Here is a 25,386-nt window from a genome sequence, read left to right on the forward strand (position 1 = left end):
AGTGCTTCTAGGTGCCATTGATTTGTTTACCTGGATTGAGCTGACAGCTCCTCATTACGATTTACTTTAGAGAATGAGAGAGAGAGAGAGTTACAAAATAAATAAACTCAAGTGCTGGGTACATATAGGACAGAACCCATCTTGCGTTAAATTTACCCAGCAAATTGGCTTGTTTATTTAACCTAAAATAATGGGTTGATTAAACCCAACTAATGGGTTTATTCACTTTTAGAAAATGTTCAAATCTATTCTAAATATCTTCTTGTTTTTCTAATAGAAATTAATAGATAACTATTATAACTTAGGACAAAGGCAAACAAAGTCAGTTGAGTATTGCCTTTCAAGTTATTCTTCATCAACAGTACAGAATGCATACAAACAAGTGTTAACAGTCAAGATTCATAATTACACCTCACGATCGTCACTAATTCGATTCTGTCTTCTTGACTGACAAGCATAAAAAATCTACAATTTTGTGTTATTAATGTCTTGAAGGCAGATTGGAGATCAAATACCCTTACGAAAAATAACCATGGTTTTATTATAGTAAAACTGTAGTAAACCATGGTTTTTTTGGCGTGTTGACTACCATTTGTATAACCACAGATTTACTACAAATACCATGGTTAAACCATGGTTAATATAGCAAAACCATGGTTAATTTGTGGTTACCATGGTTTAACTATAGTAACCATGGTTTTTTGGTTTTATTTGTAGTAAAACCATGTTTAATTTTCGTAAGGGTAGTAACACAATAATGTGTCAATCAGGTTTGAACTCCTCTGGCAGAGTTTGACTCACCCAGTCGTCTTTAAATGAGCGGAAGTACCTGTTATGGCCACCCGGAGCCAGTGTTGCCACTTCCAATGCAGGCGCGCAACGCGCGTTCCTATCCTCAGTCAGAACCCGCGCCTTTTTCGCGCGCTGTTGAAGATGTACGCGTGTTATGTTTTAGCGGTCTTTGTTTCTTGTCGAAAGCGGTGGGATAGTAGTGAAAGTCTCGCGGGCTGTAAGATGCTCCCGGCGTCAGTGGTAAAACTTCCAAATTAGCAGCTAAGTATATGTCAGCACTCTATATTACCGAGGTGAGCTCTGTTCCTGTCAAGAGATGAATTCATTAGTCGCGACGGCATGCACATGCTGTTTTTACTCGTTAAAGACAGCGTGTAGGTCTTTAAACTTAACAACATTACCAAAATACAGGATTACAAATCGAACCAAAGTGTTAAAGTTAAAAATTACAACACATTTGTGTTTGAAATTGAGTGGCCTATTTGCCATCTAATGGCATTATTGGCCATAGGACAACTGGCCCCTGACTGAGCCTGGTTTCTCCCCATGTTTTTTCGCCATTTCTGTCACCAGTTGAGTTTGGTTCCTCACCACTATGCATTTGGCTTGCTTAGTTGGGGACATTTGACTGATTGCACAGACACCACTGGAAGAGACTGGGTGATGACATCACTGAATCATCAATGAGCTGATTTTAGCTGAAAAAATTACTCCGTTATTGTCCTCTTGCATTGGTGACAAACTATTTTCCTGTTTGACGCTGTAAAGCTGCTTTTACACAATCAGTATTGTATAAAGTGCTATAAAAAATAAAGGTGACTTGACTAGTGAAAAAAAAAACATGCCTGCAGATGTTTGGCTTCTTGTTAGGATAAAAAGAATCCCAGCACCTTGAGGTGTCAGTCATTTCCCCTTGGCTGTGTAATTAACTTGGAAGTTATGAGACCAATATTAAATGTAGAGTCTCCCGGCAGCGCTGTCAAGCAGGTAACCTCCCTCAGCTATGATTAAAACCACTCTGTCACAGTAAAAACCACTGGGATGCAATCGTTAGGCTGTGCGTTGTGAAACAACCACCGTATCATAACCAACAAAACCACTCAGCAAAGTTTATTTATCATTTTATGGTGTGATATATTGCAATTAGGAGCAGGATGCAAAGACAAAAAGCCCATTAATGGAGCAGATTTATCTTGTGCCGAAACATTGGAGAAGAACAGCACCAGATGGCAATCATATCTATAAATAAGTCATGTTTCAGAGAAGGAGATTAGTGCTTTTGAGCTGATTTTAATGGTCCCCCACGGAAATTAAAACATTGCCCTTTAAGCTTTGCAGTAAGGCCCCCCCAAGCTACCCCCCACCCCCTCCCCCGCCACACAAACACAGAGGCAGACATGTTTAAACAGGTACCATAATTCAAATTGCCATGATAATGTATGTTGGATCGCAGTTTTCAAATTCTAACCTTTCCTGTTTTTTGTCTTTCTTAAAGGTGCCAGTGAACTATATTTTCATGCATGTGATCACTAAAGACCGGAAACACCAGTACAAGACACAGTTAAGACTTTATTGCAGTTCAAAGCTTGAGTCTGGTAAACTCTGTCCTGCAAATTTGCATAAGCAAAGGGTACTTGATCAGTAGGTGATATATATTACACATTGTTGACCTTCTGGCTGTTTTAAGAGGTAATTTTTAAAAGCTGCATGGTTTGTAGTAGTGCGTGGTCAGAAGTAATTTTGTAAAATTTAGTGTGATTGCAGCTTAGGGCTGTTTTTAAGGTACGGATATGTGCTAGTGCTAACCTTCTTTCATCCCTTAATTTGCATTCCGTACCGGCTGACTTTCTCATGTCTCTAACTTTAGCTGTTCCCAGAGCTAACCTCTCCATATACTCAACCCACTAGTATCTATAAATTAACATTTCATCGATTGCTTGAAGCTTCCCATCCACACAGTAAACACACAGAGCATCACCTCAAAGTTTGATGCGGATGAACATAAAAGTGCTGATATACATAGAACTTTTTTTCCGGTCTCAGAACCGTGGATCAGGGTTGGTGAAGATAGTGTGCTTGTCTCATCAGAACTCTGACATTCTGAGTTATGTAACTTGTTTCCGCAGCCTACAGTCCGATACGCCCACCTAAGCCTCCACCTTTTTATTTTTCCATTTCTGACAATTGAAAACTTGAGAACTACTTCTGACTGGTATAATGAGACAGCCAACTTCGAGGATACTAGACGACATTGTTTTGTTTGGCTCTATGGTCTCTCTTTTGGGGGGTGTCTGTTGACAAATGAATATAAATCATCACTGATGGTAACAGAAAATGGCCTTGATCCAAACCTGAATGCTCTCCATGGGGCTCTCTTGAGTTCGGTGATTAGCAGTGAGGTGAAAGAACTTGCCTCAAGTGGAGGAGTTTAAGTATCTTGGGGTCTTGTTCACGAGTGAGGGAAGGATGGAACGGGAGATTGACAGACGGATCGGTGCAGCTTCTGCAGTAATGCGGTCGATGTACCGGTCTGTCGTGGTGAAGAAAGAGCTGAGCCGCAAGGCGAAGCTCTCGATTTACCGGTCAATCTACGTTCCTACTCTCACCTATGGTCATGAGCTTTGGGTCATGACCGAAAGGACAAGATCCCGGATACAGGCGGCCGAAATGTGCTTTCTCCGCAGGGTGGCTGGGCGATCCCTTAGAGATAGGGTGAGAAGCTCAGTCACCCGGGAGGAGCTCAGAGTAGAGCCGCTGCTCCTCCACATCGAGAGGGGTCAGCTGAGGTGGCTCGGGCATCTGTTCCGGATGCCTCCTGGACGCCTTCCCGGGAAGGTGTTCCGGGCACATCCCACTGGGAGGAGACCCCGGGGGAGACCTAGGACACGCTGGAGAGACTATGTCTCCCGGCTGGCCTGGGAACGCCTCGGTGTCCCCCCAGAAGAGCTGGAGGAAGTGTCTAGGGAGAGGGAAGTCTGGGGTTCTCTGCTTAGACTGCTGCCCCCGCGACCCGGCCCCGGATAAGCGGTAGAAGATGGATGGATGGATGGATGAAAGAACTTGCTGAGAGTGTGAGCCTCTAACGGGAGAGATAAGATCGAATTATTCAAACACTTCCATATGAACAGGAGGTCCGGTGTAGACTTTGACCAAATGTGTGAATCATTTGTGTCCAGAAATGAAAGTGAAATGTATTTTTTTTTCAGATTAGGTAAGGGTATGCCTAATGTAACCAGGCAAGACAGGATAGCACTGCTGCATTACTTTAAAAAAAAAAATGAACATGTCCAGACGTTCTTGAATAAATTTCTGCAAAAATATTCTGGATTGCTGTGTCAATCTGCTCATGGAAGGAGATTCCCATGATGTGATTCACTAAAGTGATCGAACCATGCATTGATTAAGTATTAAAAAGATTCTCCAACATAAATTAGTTCAAATTCTTGATTAATTGTGTATGTGATGCTCCTACAGTGATCTTTAACCTCTTCTCCCACCCTTCCCTTCTAAACAGGAAAAAGGGCACAGTGGTGAATGGATTTTTACTCTTCCTTTGGTTGTATCTCTTCAGGGAAAGTAATCTGAGAGTGCTTTTGCCAAAATAATCTATTTTTCAAGAACCAGATCCGGGAGACAATGAAAGGACCAAACTATGAATGTGAACTACAACATACATGGTGATACCAAACAAAACTCAATAAGTGGGTCGATTGCTCCCCAGTGCAATACTGGCAGCATCTCTTTCCTGTGTTCAATCTTTTGTATTACCCATGCATGACCTCATCAGTAAGGTTTGAGCTACTATTTTACAGATACATGACTCACTCTTGAGTTCAGTTTAACCCTCCCCAGGCTATCTGTGGAGGTCAAGCATTACAGTAAAACAGCTCACCCCCCCACATCAAACGTTCATTTCAAAAATCCTAATCTTGGCATGTCTCTGTTGCAGCTACCTGTCATGCATAGGGTATGTCCCTCATGGCAGCACACATCAGTTTTGATTGGCATCTAATGCTGCTGCATTTTGACATGGAGGTAGAGTAACAGTGCGGTTGGTAAGCCTGCAGTCATGAGACCACTTTGACCTTACTTGGGCATTAATGTGGGTTTTATAGATGTGTGTTTTTCTCAATGTATGTAGGCTATTTTGTTGTATTTTGTATGGTGTGAATATACCTAGGCTTACGAGTCATTGTGTTCTCTCGTCTTTGTTTATCTGCAGGGAAACTGCAGGTATACACAAATCCTGTTTTGCACTCATAGTTCCAGAATTACACTTGAAATTGTAGTTTCTTTTTTTGGAACAGCTCTGACCACTTCTTTTTTTTTGTCCCAAATTTAAGAGCTTTTCACGAAAGTATAGCACATTAATAGAAAGCGAGTGAGACTCAAGAGTAACATGTAAAGTCTTCCAAATCATCCCAAGGTCTTTTAGTAAGGCTTCTTCCCAAAATATTAGAACGATTCCATTAAAAAAAAAAAAGTGTTTATGGATTTAGATTCCATTTCAAGTTCCAAGTTTCTTAAACATGCATTCCTCCATTGATGCGTTCCAAACGGCATACTAAAATGACTCTGAGTCGGCTCTTTTAGTGAGTCAAAACCATACATTGAAATATTGTCTCATTAGTGAATCAAATTCGTTTCCTATTAATCAATCAAAATCACTCATGATTCAGTTGGAGTGAATAGCTACTAACGGAACCATTGAAAGTTATTTATTTGGTCATCGCCATCTCTAAATTATCTGAGAACTGTTATCTTATGTTATGCTTTAGGCTAGCAAGGCTTATATTGTCATTTTACTGACTGATTTATCATATCTGTAAAGATTTTTCTCAATGCTTTGTTGCTATTCTATAAAATGAAAATGAAATATTAATTTGAGTAATTTACTGTTGAGACCCAATTATTTTTATTTGTCACCTCTAAAGGCCCATGAAAGTCCGAATTTATCTCATTAGCAACAGATGTGGATAATAAATGCAATAACAAAATGTTTCCCAAATATTTATTCCAGAACTCAAAAAGAATGGTTAAGGGAACTGTTTTGGAACTCCAGTCACCACATTCCTGAAAAACTGCAGCACCTCGGACAATTCCACACCCGCCCCGCCCTCAGGCAATGATTGACATCTGGCTATCCACCAGCTACATCGAATCAACGGAGGATCTGGGACTTGCAGTCGTTGCCCGTGGATACAACAGGGGGAGCTTCAAAGCGGTTGTCTACAGTCGAGAGCGGCAGTCTGACTGGACGGAGGCATCTGCGATTTCCTTGCAGATGGGTTAAAGGCGAACCATCTGGGAAGTGCACGGACAATAGTTATTACTAGCGTACCTAAAGAAAAAAGCAAATTCCAGTTTATCTTGTAGATTCTCACCGGCCGCTAATAGAATCCCCGGGTTCTTTTCCTTACGACTGGTGCGCATCTTGTCTGGGTTGCCTTATAGGACAAACAGCAGGATCTTACATTTCATCTTAACTGACAAGCTTTTTGTCGAAACCAAACTCACTGGAAGAGATGGATAACGAAAAGTACTTGCCAGAACTGATGGCGGAGAAGGATTCTCTTGACCCGTCCTTCCAGCACTCATTGCGGCTTCTTGACCAAGGTAAGTCCCGCTGTCTCCTGTGACCTGTCAAACTATTCGGGCACACCAGCTTAAATGCTCCGCGATGTTGCGCGATCACGGGGTGATGATGACCCGCTTACTTTGTTGTCCTATTTTTGCACAATTCGCTTGTTGTAACATATACCAACATACTATGAATTTATGCATGTGTATTGTTGAAAACCGTTTAAACACGAATTCATTTGACTTTAACTGGAGTAGTAGTGAATAGGTTTTTTTTTATTTTATTTTATTTTTTCAGTTTCACTAATAAATTCTGTAGACACTATTTCTTGTTTCTAGTTATTGTCTCATTACATATTAGAGCTAGTAATATCCCATTGTCGCTGTTAACGGATTGCATTTTTCCCTTAAATATCCACTACTGCCCCCCCTCCCGTTTTTCTAGTACTAAATAGAGACTAAAACCCTTATTGTCGCTAGTGTGTTCCCATTGTTACTAGTACCCATTGAACTGCAAAGTATCCATTTTGACTAATATTACATATGATATGTGAAATAAAATTTAACTAGAAATGTAAGTGGTGACAGTCGGGATAGATTCTCGTGTCTAGCTTCTAGTAGTCGCATATTCATACTAGTGTTATGTCTAATTGAATATACACTACTGAAACAAGTAGCCTACTAATATGTATTACTAGTGAATCTGAAGAATCACCACTGCTGAATTAATTTCTTGCCATTTAAAACAAATAGGCCTGCTAGTAACAGAAATGAATACCAGTTATGAATGTTAAAACTTTGTACCTGCTCATTTGGTATACATTAAAACTAGGTAAAATGTTGTATGCCAGAAAGTGTTGAATTTCATCCTAAATCTGTTTCTTTAAAAACTGTATGTGCAAATGTAGGTTAGATGATTTTCTGATGATTACTTTTTTGTTGTTGTTGTTGCTTTTTTCCGTTCTCTGCAAGGAATTAAGCATTTTCTCAAGAGCATGAGCTCATTTGTGCTTTTCTAAGGAAGCAGAGCAGATTTGAGTCCGGAGAGAGTGCAGACTCATTAATTAATCCGTTTTAAAAGCGCTGCGCAGAACCGATATTCTTGATAACAAATGTAGGTGCAGTTATTCGAGTCTCTGGAATGAATGTAAATCTTTTGGGGCTCTCAGGCAAATCAGCGTCAAATGGAAAGTTTGTTTAAACACCAGAGCGTTTCATCCTGATATTTGTTTTTTAATTTTGCTTTGACCTTTGCATTCAAATAATTTGTTTTAACATATAAACAACCTTCCTGTCTGCTTATCTATATGAACAGCTTGAGGCAAGGTTGAAGGTTTGGTTTGAAGGTTGGCAGGAACATTAGCAACTAAAGCAAAAACTTACTGGTCATATTAAAAATATTGATGTTGCATGAATGCTATTACATGAAAATATGACAAAATGGCATTATTCGGTCTAATTTCTTATGCCTTTTTTGTCATACCAGTTAAAAAAAGTTTGGCACATAACTGTCATAGATTTGTGCTCCATCTCTTTCTATCATCCGAATTCTCACAGTTGTAGTGTTACACAAGTAATTTGATGTAACTGAGACGTTTTTCATTTTTATGCTGGATTTGTAAAGAGAGACCACAAGTCCAAAAAACAAAAACAGCACAAATCAAGCAAACACCATAAAATTAGTCAAACTCGATAGCTTTGTGTTCCACAGAAAGAAAAAAAATGGCAAATGGGTTTGTAACTGGGAGTTTTGAGTGAACAATTACTTTAAGGGTGCAAAGACTGAGACTGTATCTGCTGAGAACGCTGTAAAATTTAATCAGAAATGTGTCTTAAACTGAAGAAACTACAAAGTTTCACTTTTTACAAATGGAATGATGCTTTTTCCTATGCAATATCCAAAAATGTCTTTTAACCAGTTAAGGGGTCATTCCACACTAGACTTTCAGCTCATGAATTGGGGTTATGTCGTCAGACATCAAGCCTTTCTCACAGCAAAAGCTGTGAGGCTCTATCTCTTTATCAAAGACACATCAAGTTGCCATGGTGGATGATATTCAGACAAGTTCTGTCACCGCTAACTGAGATTTCTGCAGAGACCGGTAGGGTTTGGTGTGAGAACATCAGTGTTTCTGTCAGAGCGAAGAGCTGGGGCTATGACCAGCGTAGCGGATAACACATTTTTCACATTTCACACACTCAGCACTTTTCCGCCTTATCACTCCATCTCGCTCCTTTTCTTTTTAAGAAATTGAAAGGACTTTAAGCAGCATGATATCTCGTAGTGAGAAGCATGATGACAGAAGGACAAAGTTTAAACCTCTATTCAGTTTCTGGACAGTTTCACTCACAGCAATGAAAACGAGAGAGAGAGAAACTGAACAAGCCAGGAAGAAAGAGACTATTGTATTGAGACTATAAGTGTATTTGCTCGTTTATTAAGAAAGATGCAATTTGCAAGTAATTAGCTAACATCTCTGAATGCTTTATTGGCAGAAATCAGCATAAGCGTCCTGGGGTTTGGAGATGTTTGCGTGGCTGCCAAATCTTGAGAAAAACTTGCAGCTCTTATCTCCAGTATACTACAGATGGCTCATGGTGTCATGTTGAGTAGCTCTCATCTTAGAATCCGTAACTAAATTATGTAATTGGTAGGAGAAAAGGAAGAAGAGAAAGAAAAAGCAACATACGCATTCGCACATATATAGGTGATCACACTGTTTGGCAGGCTTCACAGGCTGCTAAACAAATCTTTACTGGCTGGAAACAGATGCAAAGGGAGTTTCATTAACCCAGCGCACACCAACAGTCACCAAACTCCCAAATCCCACACAATCTTTTACTTAATTGCTTTAGAAATGCCTTTCTTAAGAGCGTGTGAGACGCTAATTAGGTATTTAGTGTAATTACACTCCATTAAATTAAAAACTGCTCTATAATTGTGATTGTAAGAAAAGTAACATTTTATGTTTCAGTAAAAACCACAGACACCTTTACTTTTAGTAGCAATGTGTGTATTCTAACATATAGTAAGCATTTTTATTTTTTGAAGAGGTTTGTGTTTGTAAGTCTGGGTATTACTCAATATATACATCATAATTAAATGCATAGTAATTTAAGCCAACTTCATTATTGTATCGCAAATAAAGTGCACCAAATGCATGAGAAAGATTCAGCCACTTCACAGGTTTGCTTCAGTTTTATATACTACTTGAATATGGCAGCTCCTAGAGGTTGTGTATACATTAACGGAACTAAAATTAAATGAATGCATGCACATATCCAATAAACATAAAAATGCACCAAAATATGACGCAATTTTGTGAGGAAAAACAATGGCAATATCAGTGGGTCAGTTTCGCTAGGTAGTGCAGACTGTCTTTGTTTTTACAATTTTTTTATCCTATGCCATTTATGTGGAAGAAGAAAGAGAGCGAGTGATGAGAAAAAGAGGGAATCCTTTAGCCAATGTATGCTGTATTCCTTGTTGAAGAAGAGAAAAACAAATCCTCAAAGCTTTGAGAACAGCATGTGCTGTGTAAGATGGACTCTAAGATTAATTTAAGATTCAGGAAGATTCATTGATTCCTGCTATGAAAATGAAGCTTTTTTTCCCCTTTCTTTCTCTGCCCTTTGGTCTGTGGTTGCATGGCAGCTTACAAAACCACCCACCAGCAAACAGAAAGAACGCCTGGCAGTGCATCAAATGCCTTGTGAACGGAGATAGATGGAGACAGTTAGAGAGATAAATTGCGAAGAGAATGGCACTTGATTGAGATAATCATCACTGTCTCTCAGACGCCCCGGGCAGCGTTACTATATTTTCTTGTGTGTAAGTGAAAAGCTGTCACTGTGAGTTTCTGATCTGAGATCAGGTCAGTTGGTGCTAGTTTTATAGAACTGGAGAAGACAGGATGAGGAAAACTGATCTGGAGTCAGTTCTAGTAGTGTATAGTGCATAGATACTCAATGACAGATTGAACAGATCTTTAAAAGCTGTTTTTAACCATTCAGGGTTGTGTTGCATCTCTTGTCTATAATTCTATGAGCAATCTTGTCTGTGCATTTTTTTAAAAATTTTTTTATTTATGACAACATTACTTCAACATTCTGTACATGATCCATCAATTACCTCTTATTTATTGCATTTTTATTTTATTTTATTTTTTTCTTTTTTTTTTGCAGTGGATAGTTGTGCTATACTCTCACAAAATGCAAGATAGGGAGTGATTTAATAATACAGGTGCATCTCAATAAATTAGAATGTCATGGAAAAGTAAATGTATTTCTGTAATTCAACTCAAATTGTGAAACTTGTGTATTAAATAAATGCATTGCACACAGACTGAAGTAGTTTAAGTCTTTGGTTCTTTTAATTGTGATGATTTTGGCTCACATTTAACAAAAACCCACCAATTCACTATCTCAACAAATTAGAATACTTCAGAAGACCAATAAAAAAATATTTTTAGTGAACTGTTGGTCTTATGGAAAGTATGTTCATTTACTGTACATGTACTCAATACCTGGTAGGGGCTCCTTTTGCTTTAATTACTGCCTCAATTCGGCGTGGCATGGAGGTGATCAGTTTGTGGCACTGCTAAGGTGGTATGGAAGCCCAGGTTTCTTTGACAGTGGCCTTCAGCTCATCTGCATTTTTTGATCTCTTGTTTCTTATTTTACTCTTGGCAATAGCCCATAGATTCTCTCTGGGGTTCAGGTCTGATGAGTTTGCTGGCCAGTCAAGCACACCAACACCATGGTCATTTAACCAACTTTTGGTGCTTTTGGCAGTGTGGACAGGTGCCAAATCTTGCTGGAAAATGAAATCAGCATCTTCTTTCTTCTGCTGGCCAGCAGAAAGAAGCATAAAGTGCTCCAAAAGTTCTTGGTAAATGGGTGCAGTGTCTTCAAAACACAACATAATGGACCAACACCAGCAGATGACATTGCACGCCAGATCATCACAGACTGTGGAAACTTAACACTAGACTTCAAGCAAGTTGGGCTATGAGCTTCTCCACCCTTCCTCCAGACTCTAGGACCTTGGTTTCCAAATGAAATACAAAACTTGCTCTTATCTGAAAAGAGGACTTTGGACCGCTCGGCAGCAGTCCAGTTCTTCTTCTCCTTAGCCCAGGTAAGATGCCTCTGATGTTGTCTGTGGTTCAGCAAATTCCTTGACATGTCTGTGTGTGGTGGCTCTTGATGCCTTGACCCCAGCCTCAGTCCATTCTTTGTGAAGATCACTCAAATTCTTGAATCGATTTTGCTTGACAATCCTCATAAGGCTGGGCGGATCTCGGTTTGTTGTGCATCTTTTTCTTCCACACGTTTTCCTTCCACTCAACTTTCTGTTAACATGCTTGGATACAGCACCAAAGCATTCCAAACCCGTAAGACCTTTGTTCATCTTCGGAACACACATTAAAATATTTTTGATGAATCCTGAGAGCTTTCTGAGCCTGCATAGACAACAATGGAATTGCCATGTTCAAGGACAGGAAAGGTAGTGAAGACATCATTAAAATAATCCATGTGACATCAGTGGTTCAACCTTAATTTTCTGAAGCTACGAGAGTACTTTTTGGGCACAAAAAAAAAAAAAAATTAATTCTTGAGAATTGATTGAATCGAGTAATTAATGACTAAATGTAAATTTTTGGGTGAACTATTCATTTAAAAATAAAACTTTATGAAATAAAACGATTTGAACCAATCTCCTGCATGGTTGGGAGGACAGATTTGCACATTTGAATCTACTGATCTAACCGGTAGGACATAAGATACCATACACTTGCTGCATGTCTCATAAAACAAACAAAAAAAAGGCCAACGTCTGGGAGTAAGAGAACAGCAGACATATGGATAAATTTGATAAAGCGTGAGAACTCTTAAAATAACTAAATTCTGTCCAGTTTTCTGAGTGCGCACATCCAAATCACGCACAGAAAAGCACCTCAGACTTCAGTTCTCTTTAACTTCTTATTGCATATGAATGGAGGAATACATCCCAAATTTTGTCAAATTGTCAATTTTGATGATTATTCACATAAATACGATTGGTTATGTATTAAGCGAACATAAACGGTTTGGAGAATATAGGATATCAGTATACTGCATCCACGCATTAATTTTTAAAAGGACAACAGCCTCATTTAGTTGCTGTTGTCTGTGTCATTAATGTTAATCAAGCAACAAAAAATTTCAAACTGCTCTTGACTGAATCACTTGTAGCCCTAATAAGAATTAATCAATTTAATTAATTTAATTTATATAAATATGTCTGCTTCAAAGAATGAAGCATGTTGTAAGCTAGTTGTTACAAAGAATGCATGTTATGTAACCATTGGTATTTCATAAAAAAAAGTTCTTGTTTTCTTTATGAGAAGTGACTGTATTTAATTTTAAGATATAAGACATTTAGTGTGTCACAATTTTTTTTATTGACTAAGCCTACTGTAGATTTAATTAACTAAAATCTTTTGATTGGCCTCTGATTGGCTTTTACTGTATATTCACACGCTCAACAAACATATCTGTGAGTAGCTACAATGCTCAGTGCTTCAAAAACATGTTGTAAATAGAAATCTTTAATGCTATACACAGAGTGCTCACACACATATACATGGGAGCATTTGAATGCAGCCTCCTCTCAGCAGTACCCGTTCTATAGAAAAGCTGGTATTGTTACGTTTTTTTTAAATGTATTTCTCAACTTGGTACTGAAGTATCAGTACTTTTGACAACACTACATCAGAAGGATAAAAGCAATAGTGTTTGCACTACAAATGAATGCAGTGCAAAGTAGAGAAATGCAAAAGGACAGGAGAATGCGTTAAGAGTTTTGTGCACGAATCCATTTTCTCAAACATTCATTGCTTGTAATGAGTTGCATATAGTTGGCATTAAAGCATCCGTATTTTCTTCATAGCATCTCATGCCATTCTTTTTATTTTTCTTGTTTTGCTCTGCCACTACTTGATCCTGCTTAGGCAGCTAATGACAAGTACTTATTGCATGATGTCTTTTCACTGAAAGGATTTTAGACGTAGCAGTGCACTCTCTTTTGTTCACTTTTCCTCTGTGTGAAGTGAGAACTGTTTCCTGAGAAACTCGAGTTGTTCCTCATAAAATCTAATGACTGCTCGTTAATGGCAGTCAACACATATTGATTTTACCCTTAACATCTGATTAAAGTTCCTAGTTATGTCAAAGAAATTACTAGCCAGTGTAATTTACTGTGAGCTCTGGTTTATGTCCCAGCATTGTGCTGGGTGATCATCTCCAAGGGACAAATCATTTTTAATGGTGAAACATGTAATTTCTTCCACCATTAGCAGCATCAAACAGGTTTGCATTAAAGTTTTCTGTCTTCCTTTACTTAGACCCGCTTCAAACCGAAGCCAGTGGTAAAGCCAATGTCCAGTTTCCTCAAACAGACTGAAGTTTCATTTCATGCCTCTAGCAGTGCAGAAATGGCACACTTTACCTTAACAACAAAATGAATCCTAAATAAAGTTTGCAGGACTTTTATGATCGCGAGTAACCAGTGCATGTCAGGTGTGACATTGTTTTCAAAATCTATTTTTACGTTTGTATTTACTAAAATGCAATAGATGTTTGCGTGTCACCTCAGATTACGCCATCCCGATCTCAAGCCGCAGTCGTTTCGTGGCTCCTCTACAGGTGTAATCATCTCCAGCGGGCCTTGCGTGATGGGATGGGCGATTTTAAAGCATTCTCATCCCCCATAAAATGCAGTGGTGTGGAAAACGTGCCACGCTTCTCATTTTCTGTTTGAGAGGAGAAAAAAAGAGACTTTTTTTGTATCTGCGTATGTCAGTCTCAGCAGTTTCCGTGTGGGGGCTTTCTCAGGTCAGCTCGAAAAACAAATGAGCTGGGAATCTCAGACGTCAAGCAATGATTTGACACCATGGGTCAGGGATAATGAGCCGGAGCATGTAGCTGTGAAATACTGTCTCTGCGTGTTCGAGGAAAAGAGGCACTCCATTCCCCCTCCCTTCATCTCCAACTTGCCCTTGAGAACTGGAAATCCGTAACGTGATATGTAGTCTTGTGGTCTTACTGAACAACCTGTGGTGACCAATAATTCCCTCAACTGCAGTATTTTCATAGAAGAGAGAATCTGTGGCCGGATTCACTAAACATTCTTAAGAAAAAAGTCTTCTTAACTGCCATTTTCTTCTTATTTTTTTTAACTTAAGAAAGCAATTAAGAATATGTTGTATTCCCAAAAATTCTCCTTAAGAATGTTCTTAAGACCAAACTTAAGAAGAATTCAAATTCTTGAAAAGATTCTTCTTAAAAATCATTGAAAATAACTTCTTAAAGTTAGGATAGCATCAGAATTGTCTTAAATCCCTTAAATTAAAGAGAGTAATGAATGATTTAATGAACTTATCGAGTTATTTCAAATTAATTGTTATATTTAAGCATTACAACAACACTAGCTAAATTTAATACATAGTAGGACTATAGTAGGGATGTGGACAAGTTTTCTGAAGTGACACCGATGACTGATAATGTAAGCAATAACAGCAATAAACATGATTATATGTAATGCAACTTTTTGCTTCATAATTCGGTAACAACTCCACAAAAATGAGTCAGATGGGGAGCTCGTTTTTAATTTTAGCCTTTACATATGACATAATCTTTGGCAGTATATTCAGTGCAAATTAAAGGGTCAGTTCAACCAAAGATAAAAATTAGACCATAAATTACTCACCCTCAATTCACCCTCTGTGTAAATGACTTTCTTATTTCTTTTCAGTTATAAAAAAAATTGTCTTTGATCTTTCAAGCTATTTGATCCATAATAAAAACCGTCTCACATGGCTCCGTGGGGTGAACAAAGTCTTCCTGTAGCGAATCGATACATTTTTGTAAGAAAAATATCCATATTCAAAATGTTACTTTAATGTAGCTTGTAATGTAGCTTTATTAAGGATGGGTGCTTTTTATTTAACTTATTTTAAACTGATGCACTGCAACACCCGCTGAGTTTCATTAAACAGCTTGAAAGATCAAAGGCAATTTTTAATACAACTCCAACTGGATTCGTCTGAAGGAAGAAAATCATATACACCTTGGATGACTTGAGGGTGAGTAATTTATGGGTTAATTTTCATTTTTGGGTGAACTAACCCATTAATGCGCCCATACACAGGACAAATTTACTGTAGCAAGTGCGGACATACATACCGGAAGCAAAAACACAGCAAAAAAATTAATGAAACAGATCGCTGCAGCTTGAGACAGGTTCTTTAAAAGTAACTGTTCAAAAACACAGTGCATTAAAAACACAAAGCCGAGTATCCGTCAAGCTGGTTGAGACAAAAACAGTGTGCGCGCTTATTATGATTATCAGGGTAATCTGCAGGAAGCGCAAAACAATCCTTGAAGTGTGTTTATCAGTGCGTTTTCAGCCATGCATATTCCGTCAGATAAAGAAAATATTTTTTCTTAAGAAAAAGATCAGATGTTCTTAAGAACATATTTGAGAACTTAAAACATTTTCATTAAAACCCCTCCTTGAACTGCCACCTTAACGTGGTGGAGGGGTTTGAGTACCCGAATGACCCTAGGAGCTATGTTGTCCGGGGCTATATGCCCCTGGTAGGGTCTCCCAAGGCAAACAGGTCCTAGGCGATGGGTCAGACTAAGAGCGGTTCAGAACCCCCTTATGAGAAGACTAAATCTAAGGACCGTGACGTCGCCCGGTATGGCGCAGCAGGGGCCCCACCCTGGAGCCAGGTCCGGGGTTGGGGCTCGTATGCGAGCGCCTGGTGGCCGGGCCTCTCCCCACGGGGTCCGGCCGGGCTCAGCCCGAAGGAGCGACGTGGGGCCGCCTTCCCGTGGGCTCACCACCTACAGGAGGGACCGTAAGGGGCCGGTGCTTAGACAATCGGGCGGCAGTCAAAGGCGGGGGCCTCGACAGCCCGATCCCTGGACACGGAAACTAGCTCTAGGGACGTGGAACGTCACCTCACTGGCGGGGATGGAGCCCGAGATTGTGCGTGAGGTTGAGAGGTTCCGACTAGCGATAGTCGGGCTCACCTCTACGCACAGCTTGGGCTCTGGAACCACACTCCTCGAGAGAGGATGGACTCTTCACCACTCTGGAGTTGCCCATGGTGAGAGGCGGCGGGCTGGTGTGGGTTTGCTTATAGCCCCCCAGCTCAGCTGCCATGTGTTGGAGTTTACCCCGGTGAACGAGAGGGTCGCTTCCCTGCGCCTTCGGGTCGGGGATAGGTCTCTCACTGTCGTTTGTGCCTACGGGCCGAACGGCAGTGCAGAGTACCCGGCCTTCTTGGAGTCTCTGGGAGGGGTGCTGGAAAGTGCTCCGACTGGGGACTCCGTCGTTTTACTGGGGGACTTCAACGCCCACGTGGGCAACGACAGTGACACCTGGAGGGGCGTGATTGGTAGGAACGGCCCCCCTGATCTGAACCCGAGCGGTGTTCAGTTATTGGACTTCTGTGCTAGTTACAGCTTGTCCATAACGTCCATAATGTTCAAGCCTAAGGGTGTCCATCAGTACACGTGGCACCAGGACACCCTAGGCCGTAGGTCGATGATCGACTTTGTGGTCGTTTCATCCGACCTCCGGCCGTATGTCTTGGACACTCGGGTGAAGAGAGGGACGGAGCTGTCAACCGATCACCACCTGGTGGTGAGTTGGATCCGATGGCGGGGGAGGAAGCTGGACAGACTCGGCAGACCCAAACGTACTGTGAGGGTCTGCTGGGAACGTTTGGCCGAGTCTCCTGTCAGAGAGATCTTCAACTCCCACCTCCGGCAGAGCTTCGACCGGATCCCGAGGGAGGCTGGAGATATTGAGTCCGAGTGGACCATGTTCTCCACCTCCATTGTCGAAGCGGCCGCTCGGAGCTGTGGCCGTAAGGTTTCCGGTGCCTGTCGAGGTGGCAATCCCCGAACCCGGTGGTGGACACCGGAAGTAAGGGATGCCGTCAAGCTGAAGAAGGAGTCCTATCGGGCCTGGTTGGCTTGTGGGACTCCTGAGGCAGCTGACAGGTACCGGCAGGCCAAGCGGACTACAGCCCGGGTGGTTGTGGAGGCAAAAACTCGGGCCTTGGAGGAGTTCGGTGAGGCCATGGAGAAAGACTATCGGTCAGCCTGGAAGAGATTCTGGCAAACCGTCCGGCGCCTCAGGAGAGGGAAGCAGTGCCCTACCAACGCTGTTTACAGTAAAGGTGGGGAGCTGTTGACCTCAACTGGGGATATCGTTGGACGGTGGAAGGAATACTTCGAGGATCTCCTCAATCCCGCTGTCACGTCTTCCATTGAGGAAGCAGAGGCTGAGGGCTCAGATGTGGACTCGTCCATCACCTAAGCTGAAGTCACCGAGGTAGTCAAGAAACTCCTCGGTGGCAAGGCACCGGGGGTGGATGAGATCCGCCCTGAGTACCTCAAGTCTCTGGATGTTGTGGGGCTGTCTTGGCTGACACGCCTCTGCAGCATCGCGTGGCAGTCGGGGACGGTGCCTCTGGGATGGCAGACCGCGGTGGTGGTCCCTCTTTTTAAGAAGGGGGACCGGAGGGTGTGTTCCAACTACAGGGGGATCACACTTCTCAGCCTCCCTGGGAAAGTCTATGCCAGGGTACTGGAGAGGAGAATCCGGCCGATAGTAGAACCTCGGATTCAGGAGGAACAGTGTGGTTTTCGTCCAGGCCGTGGAACACTGGACCAGCTCTATACCCTCTACAGGGTGCTGGAGGGTTCATGGGAGTTTGCCCAACCAGTCCACATGTGCTTTGTGGATTTGGAGAAGGCATTCGACTGTGTCCCTCGCGGCGGCCTGTGGAGGGTGCTCCGGGAGTATGGGGTCCGGGGCCCTTTGCTAAGGGCTATCCGGTCCCTGTACGACCGGAGCAGGAGCTTGGTTCGTATTGCCAGCTGTAAGTCAGACTTGTTCCCGGTGCGTGTTGGACTCCGGCAGGGCTGCCCTTTGTCGCCGGTTCTGTTCATGATTTTTATGGACAGAATTTCTAGGCGCAGCCAGGGGCCGGAGGGGGTCAGGTTTGGTGACGACACGATTTCGTCTCTGCTCTTTGCGGATGATGTTGTCGTGTTGGCCTCATCAAGCCAGGACCTTACGCATGCACTGGGACGGTTTGCAGCCGAGTGTGAAGCGGCTGGGATGAGAATCAGCACCTCCAAATCCGAGGCCATGGTCCTCAGTCGGAAAAGGGTGGCTTGCCCACTTCAGGTTGATGGAGAGTTCCTGCCTCAAGTGGAGGAGTTTAAGTATCTTGGGGTCTTGTTCACGAGTGAGGGAAGGATGGAACGGGAGATTGACAGACGGATCGGTGCAGCTTCTGCAGTAATGCGGTCGATGTACCGGTCTGTCGTGGTGAAGAAAGAGCTGAGCCGCAAGGCGAAGCTCTCGATTTACCGGTCAATCTACATTCCTACTCTCACCTATGGTCATGAGCTTTGGGTCATGACCGAAAGGACAAGATCCCGGATACAGGCGGCCGAAATGAGCTTTCTCCGCAGGGTGGCTGGGCGATCCCTTAGAGATAGGGTGAGAAGCTCAGTCACCCGGGAGGAGCTCAGAGTAGAGCCGCTGCTCCTCCACATCGAGAGGGGTCAGCTGAGGTGGCTCGGGCATCTGTTCCGGATGCCTCCTGGACGCCTTCCCGGGAAGGTGTTCCGGGCGCGTCCCACTGGGAGGAGACCCCGGGGAAGACCTAGGACACGCTGGAGAGACTATGTCTCCCGGCTGGCCTGGGAATGCCTCGGTGTCCCCCCAGAAGAGCTGGAGGAAGTGTCTAGGGAGAGGGAAGTCTGGGGTTCTCTGCTTAGACTGCTGCCCCCGCGACCCGGCCCCGGATAAGCGGAAGAAGATGGATGGATGGATGGAAAACATTTTCAAGAATTGCACTTAACATTATTACAAACTTCTTGAAATGTATCTTAAGAAATTTTTAGTTTTTTTCTTTAGAAGATTATCATGAATCCAGCCCCAGTGTCTGTCCAGTTCACCCAAAAAGTCTGTCTTCATTTATAAACTCCCGTTGTATGAACATTGCATAAACCTTTCAAAATGTATTTTGAAGAGTTTGAGCTGTTATACATTAGGTGTTTAAAATTTCAGAAAGACTATAAGAAATCAATTCTTATCTAATACTCATTTAATTGATCAAAACTGACAATAAAGACATTTATGCTGTTCCAAATGTCTCTGTTTCCAATAATTCTGTTCTTTTAAACTTTCTATTTTATTCAAAGTATCCCGAAAGGCAATTTGTCATGGTTTCCTCAAAAATATTAAGCAGCACAATTGATTGAAACCTTAAAAATAAGAAATACTTGAGCATCAAATCTAGGGCTGCAACTAACGATTATTTTGATAATCGATTAATCTGTCGATTATTTTTACGATTAATCGATTAATCGGTTTATGTACTTATATTTTAGTTTTTTTTCCATTTTTCCCCCAAAGTAAATTATTAATAAAGGGTCTTTATCATTCAGCATAGATTTTTAAGAGATTTTAATAATTTTGCATTGTCATATCCTCATCACAAATATACCTGGAGTTGTTTTATTATGTGTTAGTGATCCCTTGTCAAACTCTTCTGCAATCAAAACACTGACCCATACTCTAGCAAATTTCACAAGGAGATTTCAAATGTTTTCACCATGGCAGTTCTTAGAGCTCCTAAAGTAGTTTAACATCCCGAACAAAGCTTATTAAGGGATCTTTCAGAACATATTTTCACGAAGAATAAGGATAAAACAGAATAAGATTGCAGTGCGTTGTATTTTATTATTTACTGGGAAACAGCTTTATAGCTTATGCTGTGAAATTGTAAACAATCCTTCGAATAAAGTGCCAATGGCATGAAACCTGAATGGAACTCACAATTTAAAGTAAAATCCATCAGAAGGTTGTCCAGAAAAAACGGACACACAAAAAACCTGCTGTGTGAAAAAGAGCAGTGAATACTTAGAAAAAAAAGTGCATTTCAAATATCTTTAAACATTTACCTCTCTCATTCAGTCATAATTAGGCTGCACGACTGAATTATGAACTGGTAGACGACAAACTGATCACAGAACATGTTTGTAAAGCTTTAAAATTTAACTGTTAAAAGGCAATGTTATCAGCTTTTACAACTAAACATTTGCAAACAACATTGTACTAGAGAATCTGCTCAAATAAAAGGCTTAGGGGCTGTTCACATATCGCGCGTAAAACGCTAGGCGCACCCATAGACTGTGCGCACCGCTTTCTCCTCCTTTCCAAAGCGCTCATGCAGAAGCGCCCCTGAGTAGTCTGCCTTTGCTAAGCAACCATGACGTGCTCTCTCCTTGAAGACGCGGAAATTTCAGCAAAGGATAAATGGATTTGCAGCTCTAAAAATCGCTTGCAGTAGCTCTGCTACTAAATTTATTTCAAAATGGGAATCCATATACAGCTATGATCAGCTGTTCCTTCATCTTGGCTGAGCTTTTAACGTTGTTACGGGAAAGGATGAAGCTGATTATTTAGTTCTTGTCACATGACCCGCGGTGCGCTTGCCGCATTCTGAAAAGTTGAAATGTTTTTAACTCGATGCGGTGCGCACGCGCCTGGAAAAACGGGTGCGTCGTGACCGCGTCGCTTCCATTATGAGCGCGCATACTGCGCGCCTACATTGGAAATAACGAACATGAGCGCGCAAAAGACGCGATATGTGAACGGTCCCTTAAACAGTTCAGTAGTGCAGAGTTTACAGGTTAATCTTCTTTTTTGAAGGCTCAAAATAAAGTACTCCCACATCCTGCTGAATGCTGCAGAGACGCCGTTCGGGAAGCACGTGACATAAAACGAGGCCAGCTATTGGCTATTCGCTACTTCTCCTGTTGTACTGGCTGAGTAAATCCACCGGTGGCTCATTACTGCCACACTTTGGTCACCGCAGATTTGAAATATGCACGAAATAAGCCGCTTACGGCAAATAAATTCTTTAGCAACGAATCGATGACTAAATTAGTTGACAACTATTTTAATAATCGATTTTAATCGATTAAATCGATTCGTTGTTTCAGCTCTAATCAAATCAGTATATTAGAATTGTTTCTGGAGGATCATGTGACACTGAAGACTGGGATAATGATGCTGAAAATTCAGCTTTGAAAACAAAAGAAATAAATAAAATTTTTAAGATATATTAGAAAACAATAATTTGAAATTGCAATACTTCAGAATATATATATATATATATATATATATATATATATACAGTGAGCATTTTGAACTTCAGTGGCATAACTGAGCAGTTCAGGTGACGTAAGTCTAAGATCGGACGCAACCCCCCATCCTTCTTTGGAACTATGAAAAACCGGCTGTAAAACCCGGATTCCCTGTCTAGAGGAGGGACCACCTCGATGGCCTCCTTCCTTAATAGGGTATTCACTTCTTGTTCCATAACCAGAGCCTGCCGGGGGCCGACTATTGTCGGTGTAACCCCGTTGAACTTCGGCAGTGGATGACCGAACTGAATGCAGGACGCAGGACACAATGAGATACATTTGGCAGTAGTTTCCACCCTGCTAAATAATCTACTAAGGGAATCAGTCTCTCGAGACTGACCTCTGGTGTAAGAGGCCCCCGAAGGGGCGGCGAGCATCCCAGCTCCGCTACGCTCGCAGGCGGAAATAACTGGGAGCAGCGCTCGCTGGAGGCCGCTGCTCCCTGAAACTCTGGCAGGGTTGGCAGACCGACCTCCCAAGGGCACTGAGGTGAGGCGGGCACCGTATAATGAGGTGGACCGTGCTCTACCCCAGTAGGGGCTATCCTCTGAATCCTTACGCCACTGGCGTCAGGATCTCTTTGTCGAGGACTTCCAAGCCTCGATAATTGTCCTTAAATCAGGCTTAGACTTGGAAGTTCCCGACTCAGAGCGTCGCTGAGGCCCTCGGTCCCGACGTGGGGGAACACGAGCGGCGACACTCTGTTTTTGTGCTTCCCGATATGAGGAGCCGGCATGTGGCGTGGGCATCTCCCGCCCAGATGCACCACGAGAGCGACGAGGGAGGAAATTATGGAACGCCACCGCCTGTTTTCGTGCCTCCTGGAACCTGTCCACTACAGTATTGGCTGTGTCGCCAAACAGGCCAGAAGACTGAAGCGGGGCATCCAGGAGGCAGACCCTGTCCCTCTCTTTAATTTCTGACAGGGTCAGCCATAAATGCCTCTCCGCGGCCACTAAGGCTGCCATAGACCGCCCAATTGCGTGAGCGGTCTCTTTAGTGGCGCGGAGGGAGAGATCAATGGTCCTTCTAAGCTCTTGAATATCATCAGACTTTATCCTCTCCCCCTCGTCGATATCTCCCAGCAGGTTGTCCTGATATGCTTGTAGGACCGCCATGGTGTGAAGGCAAGCCCCTGCCTGACCTGCTGCCGCATAACCTTTGCCCACCAGCGAAGATGTAACTCTGAGAGGCTTGGTGGGCAACGTCGGATGCCGACCCGGGCAACAGATAGCGCGCGAGAGTCTGTTCGACCCATGGCACCGCTCTATAACCAAGCTCTCCCGGCCCAATCACGTTGCCATAGTATAGTGAATCGGGGCCAAAGAGGCGGGTCGAATAAGGATGATTCCACGATCTTGCGATTTCGTCGTGGAGATTGGGAAAGAATGGAAGGCTCCGACGTGGAGGTGGTTGCCTCGGCCGCAGAAAGCGTTCATCTAGCTTGCTTTTCTGCGGCTCAATATGTTTCTCAGCGGGCCATTCGATTTTTAATTTATCAACCGCGCGAGTAACCACCTCCAAAAGCTCCTCATATTTGGGCGACAGGGGTGGCGAATCCCCAGCAACAGTCTCCAGTTTGGTCTTAGCTTTGACTTTTGGCATATTGAGCTGTTCTAGTGATATTTTTAATGCTTTAGAGACAGATAACAATTAATAGGACCAACAGGACAGATTTTTGACATGCACACATAGAGCGCTTGCTGACAGACGCGAAGCTGAAGCCAGCTGCGCGGCACGTGCATTTATAGCTTCCTGGTCGCTACGTCAGCCCGCCCGTGACGTCACGCCCTTCCGTTGGACAGATTGCACACGATATTCAGAGTCGGTCTCGTCAGGGACGTTCCCCAAAGCGCTCGACGCAGCTCGAGTTCCTGAAAAGGAACTATGACTTTTGTTGATTTTTGTACTTTAAAATATAGGACCCTACGAAGTCCATTTAATTTTTTCCCCAAATTAAGTTTTTTTTTTAAATTTTTATTCAGGTTACATTTTTCTGGACTACTTTTTAATGGTTAAATTAAATTGTATTAATCAAAAACCATGCCTAATTAATTAAAATCATGAAACTATTTTTATTTACTTTTCTCATGTTTTATTGTTACCAAATTCTGTTTAAGCACATATTATTATTTGAATGCATAAAAACAACTTCATTTATTAAAATTTATTTTTAAATGTTGTTCATGTGTTTATGTCCTCATGTGGTGAGAAGTCAGATGTGTAAACAATATCTGTGTAGTAAACAAAACCATGCTTCTGCGCCATTCATTAACACAGAGACACACAGAACAGGCAGGATTCTTTTTGTGGCTTAATATTTACAGATACTAGTCCATATCTAATTTTGATTTAAATTGGATGAATTAATACTTTTGATTAAATCATCCAAACTTTGACAAATTCTGACATTCCACTTTATACCGTAAACTGCATTTTTATGACTGGATTTAGTGATTCCATACATGTTTTCAGCATCGCAGAAATCACAGAGACCTTGTTTAAATGCATTCTGCAAATTACCCCCAAAATCCACGCAGTCTACGGATTCCATCTGGGTCGATTTAGGTCTTCAGACGAGTTAATTCTGTCAGATGATGACACTGTTTCCATTTTTGGGTGAATTGTTCCTTTAAATAATGCATGCGCTCTTTGTTTGCATCTTTATGCCAGACATGACATGGTTTCGATACAGCTAAACGATCCCAATCTGTGCTCAGGAGTGTTCGCTACTTACATTAGGGAGCTCACGGTGAGACTGTCTGGCAAACCTTCAACCCGCGGCACTCTAATGTTAATCTAGGCCACAAATCCACCCCTGTGGTGCTCCCCTCCTCATTTATACAGTATTAATCTTTTACTGCTGCAGGTTGTTAATGCATCGCTCAGAAGAGCAAAGGACAGTACAACAGCAGCCCTGGATAACAGAGGATTAGAGAGAGACTGAGAAAGAGAGAGAGACTCTGTTAATCAGTATGTCTTTGTGCTCCGGGCTACAGTTTGAATAAGGCTTCACTCCTCCATGGGGAGAAAGTTATTTATGAAGGGCTGCCACCAAATTAAATTTCAAAAGGCAGGGAGAAGGCAATAGGAGAACGAAATGGAAGGATGAAATTGGAATTGTAATGGGTGAAAAAATAGGAGGAGGGAAAACAAGCAGGACAGATAGGAAACAAATAAAGCTAGAATGAAAGAAAGATGAGAAATAGAATATGATATTATGTAAATGAGACAGTTCTTCATGGTGCTGTATGACTGAGGGTGGCTCTTGGATACAGACGGCATGGCGGAGACTCTTTTGGGCAGTGGATATTTAGCAGTGGGGTCGGATTCGTTGGAATCTCTGGTTATCACTGGAAGGCGGGATTCGCATGAGTGTGATTTCAGAGAGATCTGTGATTTTCACACTTTGAAAGGTGTTTTTTGTCTCTCTTCACAACACAGGGTGTTTCTCAGATCCAGATGCTTCCACTAGAAAGCTAAAAATCTCCTGCAGTACTCACAGTATGTGATTGTGTGTGCTGAGATTACATTGGCACTAGCTATATTTCCATCCATTTTTAGGTGAATTTTGGGATATTGCTTAAACGTGGGAAGGAAACGGCAAGATGTGCATAGATTCTAAAAATATATGTGCTTAGTTGAATCTGATCTTGACAAGTTTACATTCCCAAAAATCAGGCAACCAAATGAAAGATAACATGACAGTGCATGTTGTTTCAT

At 42.1% G+C, this 25,386-nt stretch overlaps 1 protein-coding gene across 3 annotated transcripts in view; it reads left to right on the forward strand.

The window, feature by feature from the left end:
* Positions 1-5,980: 5,980 nt before the first annotated feature.
* LOC132103982 (KH domain-containing, RNA-binding, signal transduction-associated protein 3-like) overlaps positions 5,981-25,386 on the forward strand; it is a 149,563-nt gene continuing 130,157 nt past the window's right edge. For 2 of the 3 annotated variants that reach the window (XR_009423496.1, XR_009423497.1), the window contains exon 1: positions 5,981-6,408. Coding sequence is in view for 1 of the 3 variants with exons in the window: in XM_059509113.1 (XP_059365096.1) it covers positions 6,318-6,408 (91 nt within the window). In the remaining 2 variants the exon portion in view is untranslated. The remainder of the gene's footprint in view (positions 6,409-25,386) is intronic. The other variant, XM_059509113.1, reaches the window with a different exon arrangement.

This window comes from Carassius carassius, chromosome 25 (genome assembly GCF_963082965.1).
Source record: "Carassius carassius chromosome 25, fCarCar2.1, whole genome shotgun sequence".
Taxonomy (NCBI): domain Eukaryota; kingdom Metazoa; phylum Chordata; class Actinopteri; order Cypriniformes; family Cyprinidae; genus Carassius; species Carassius carassius.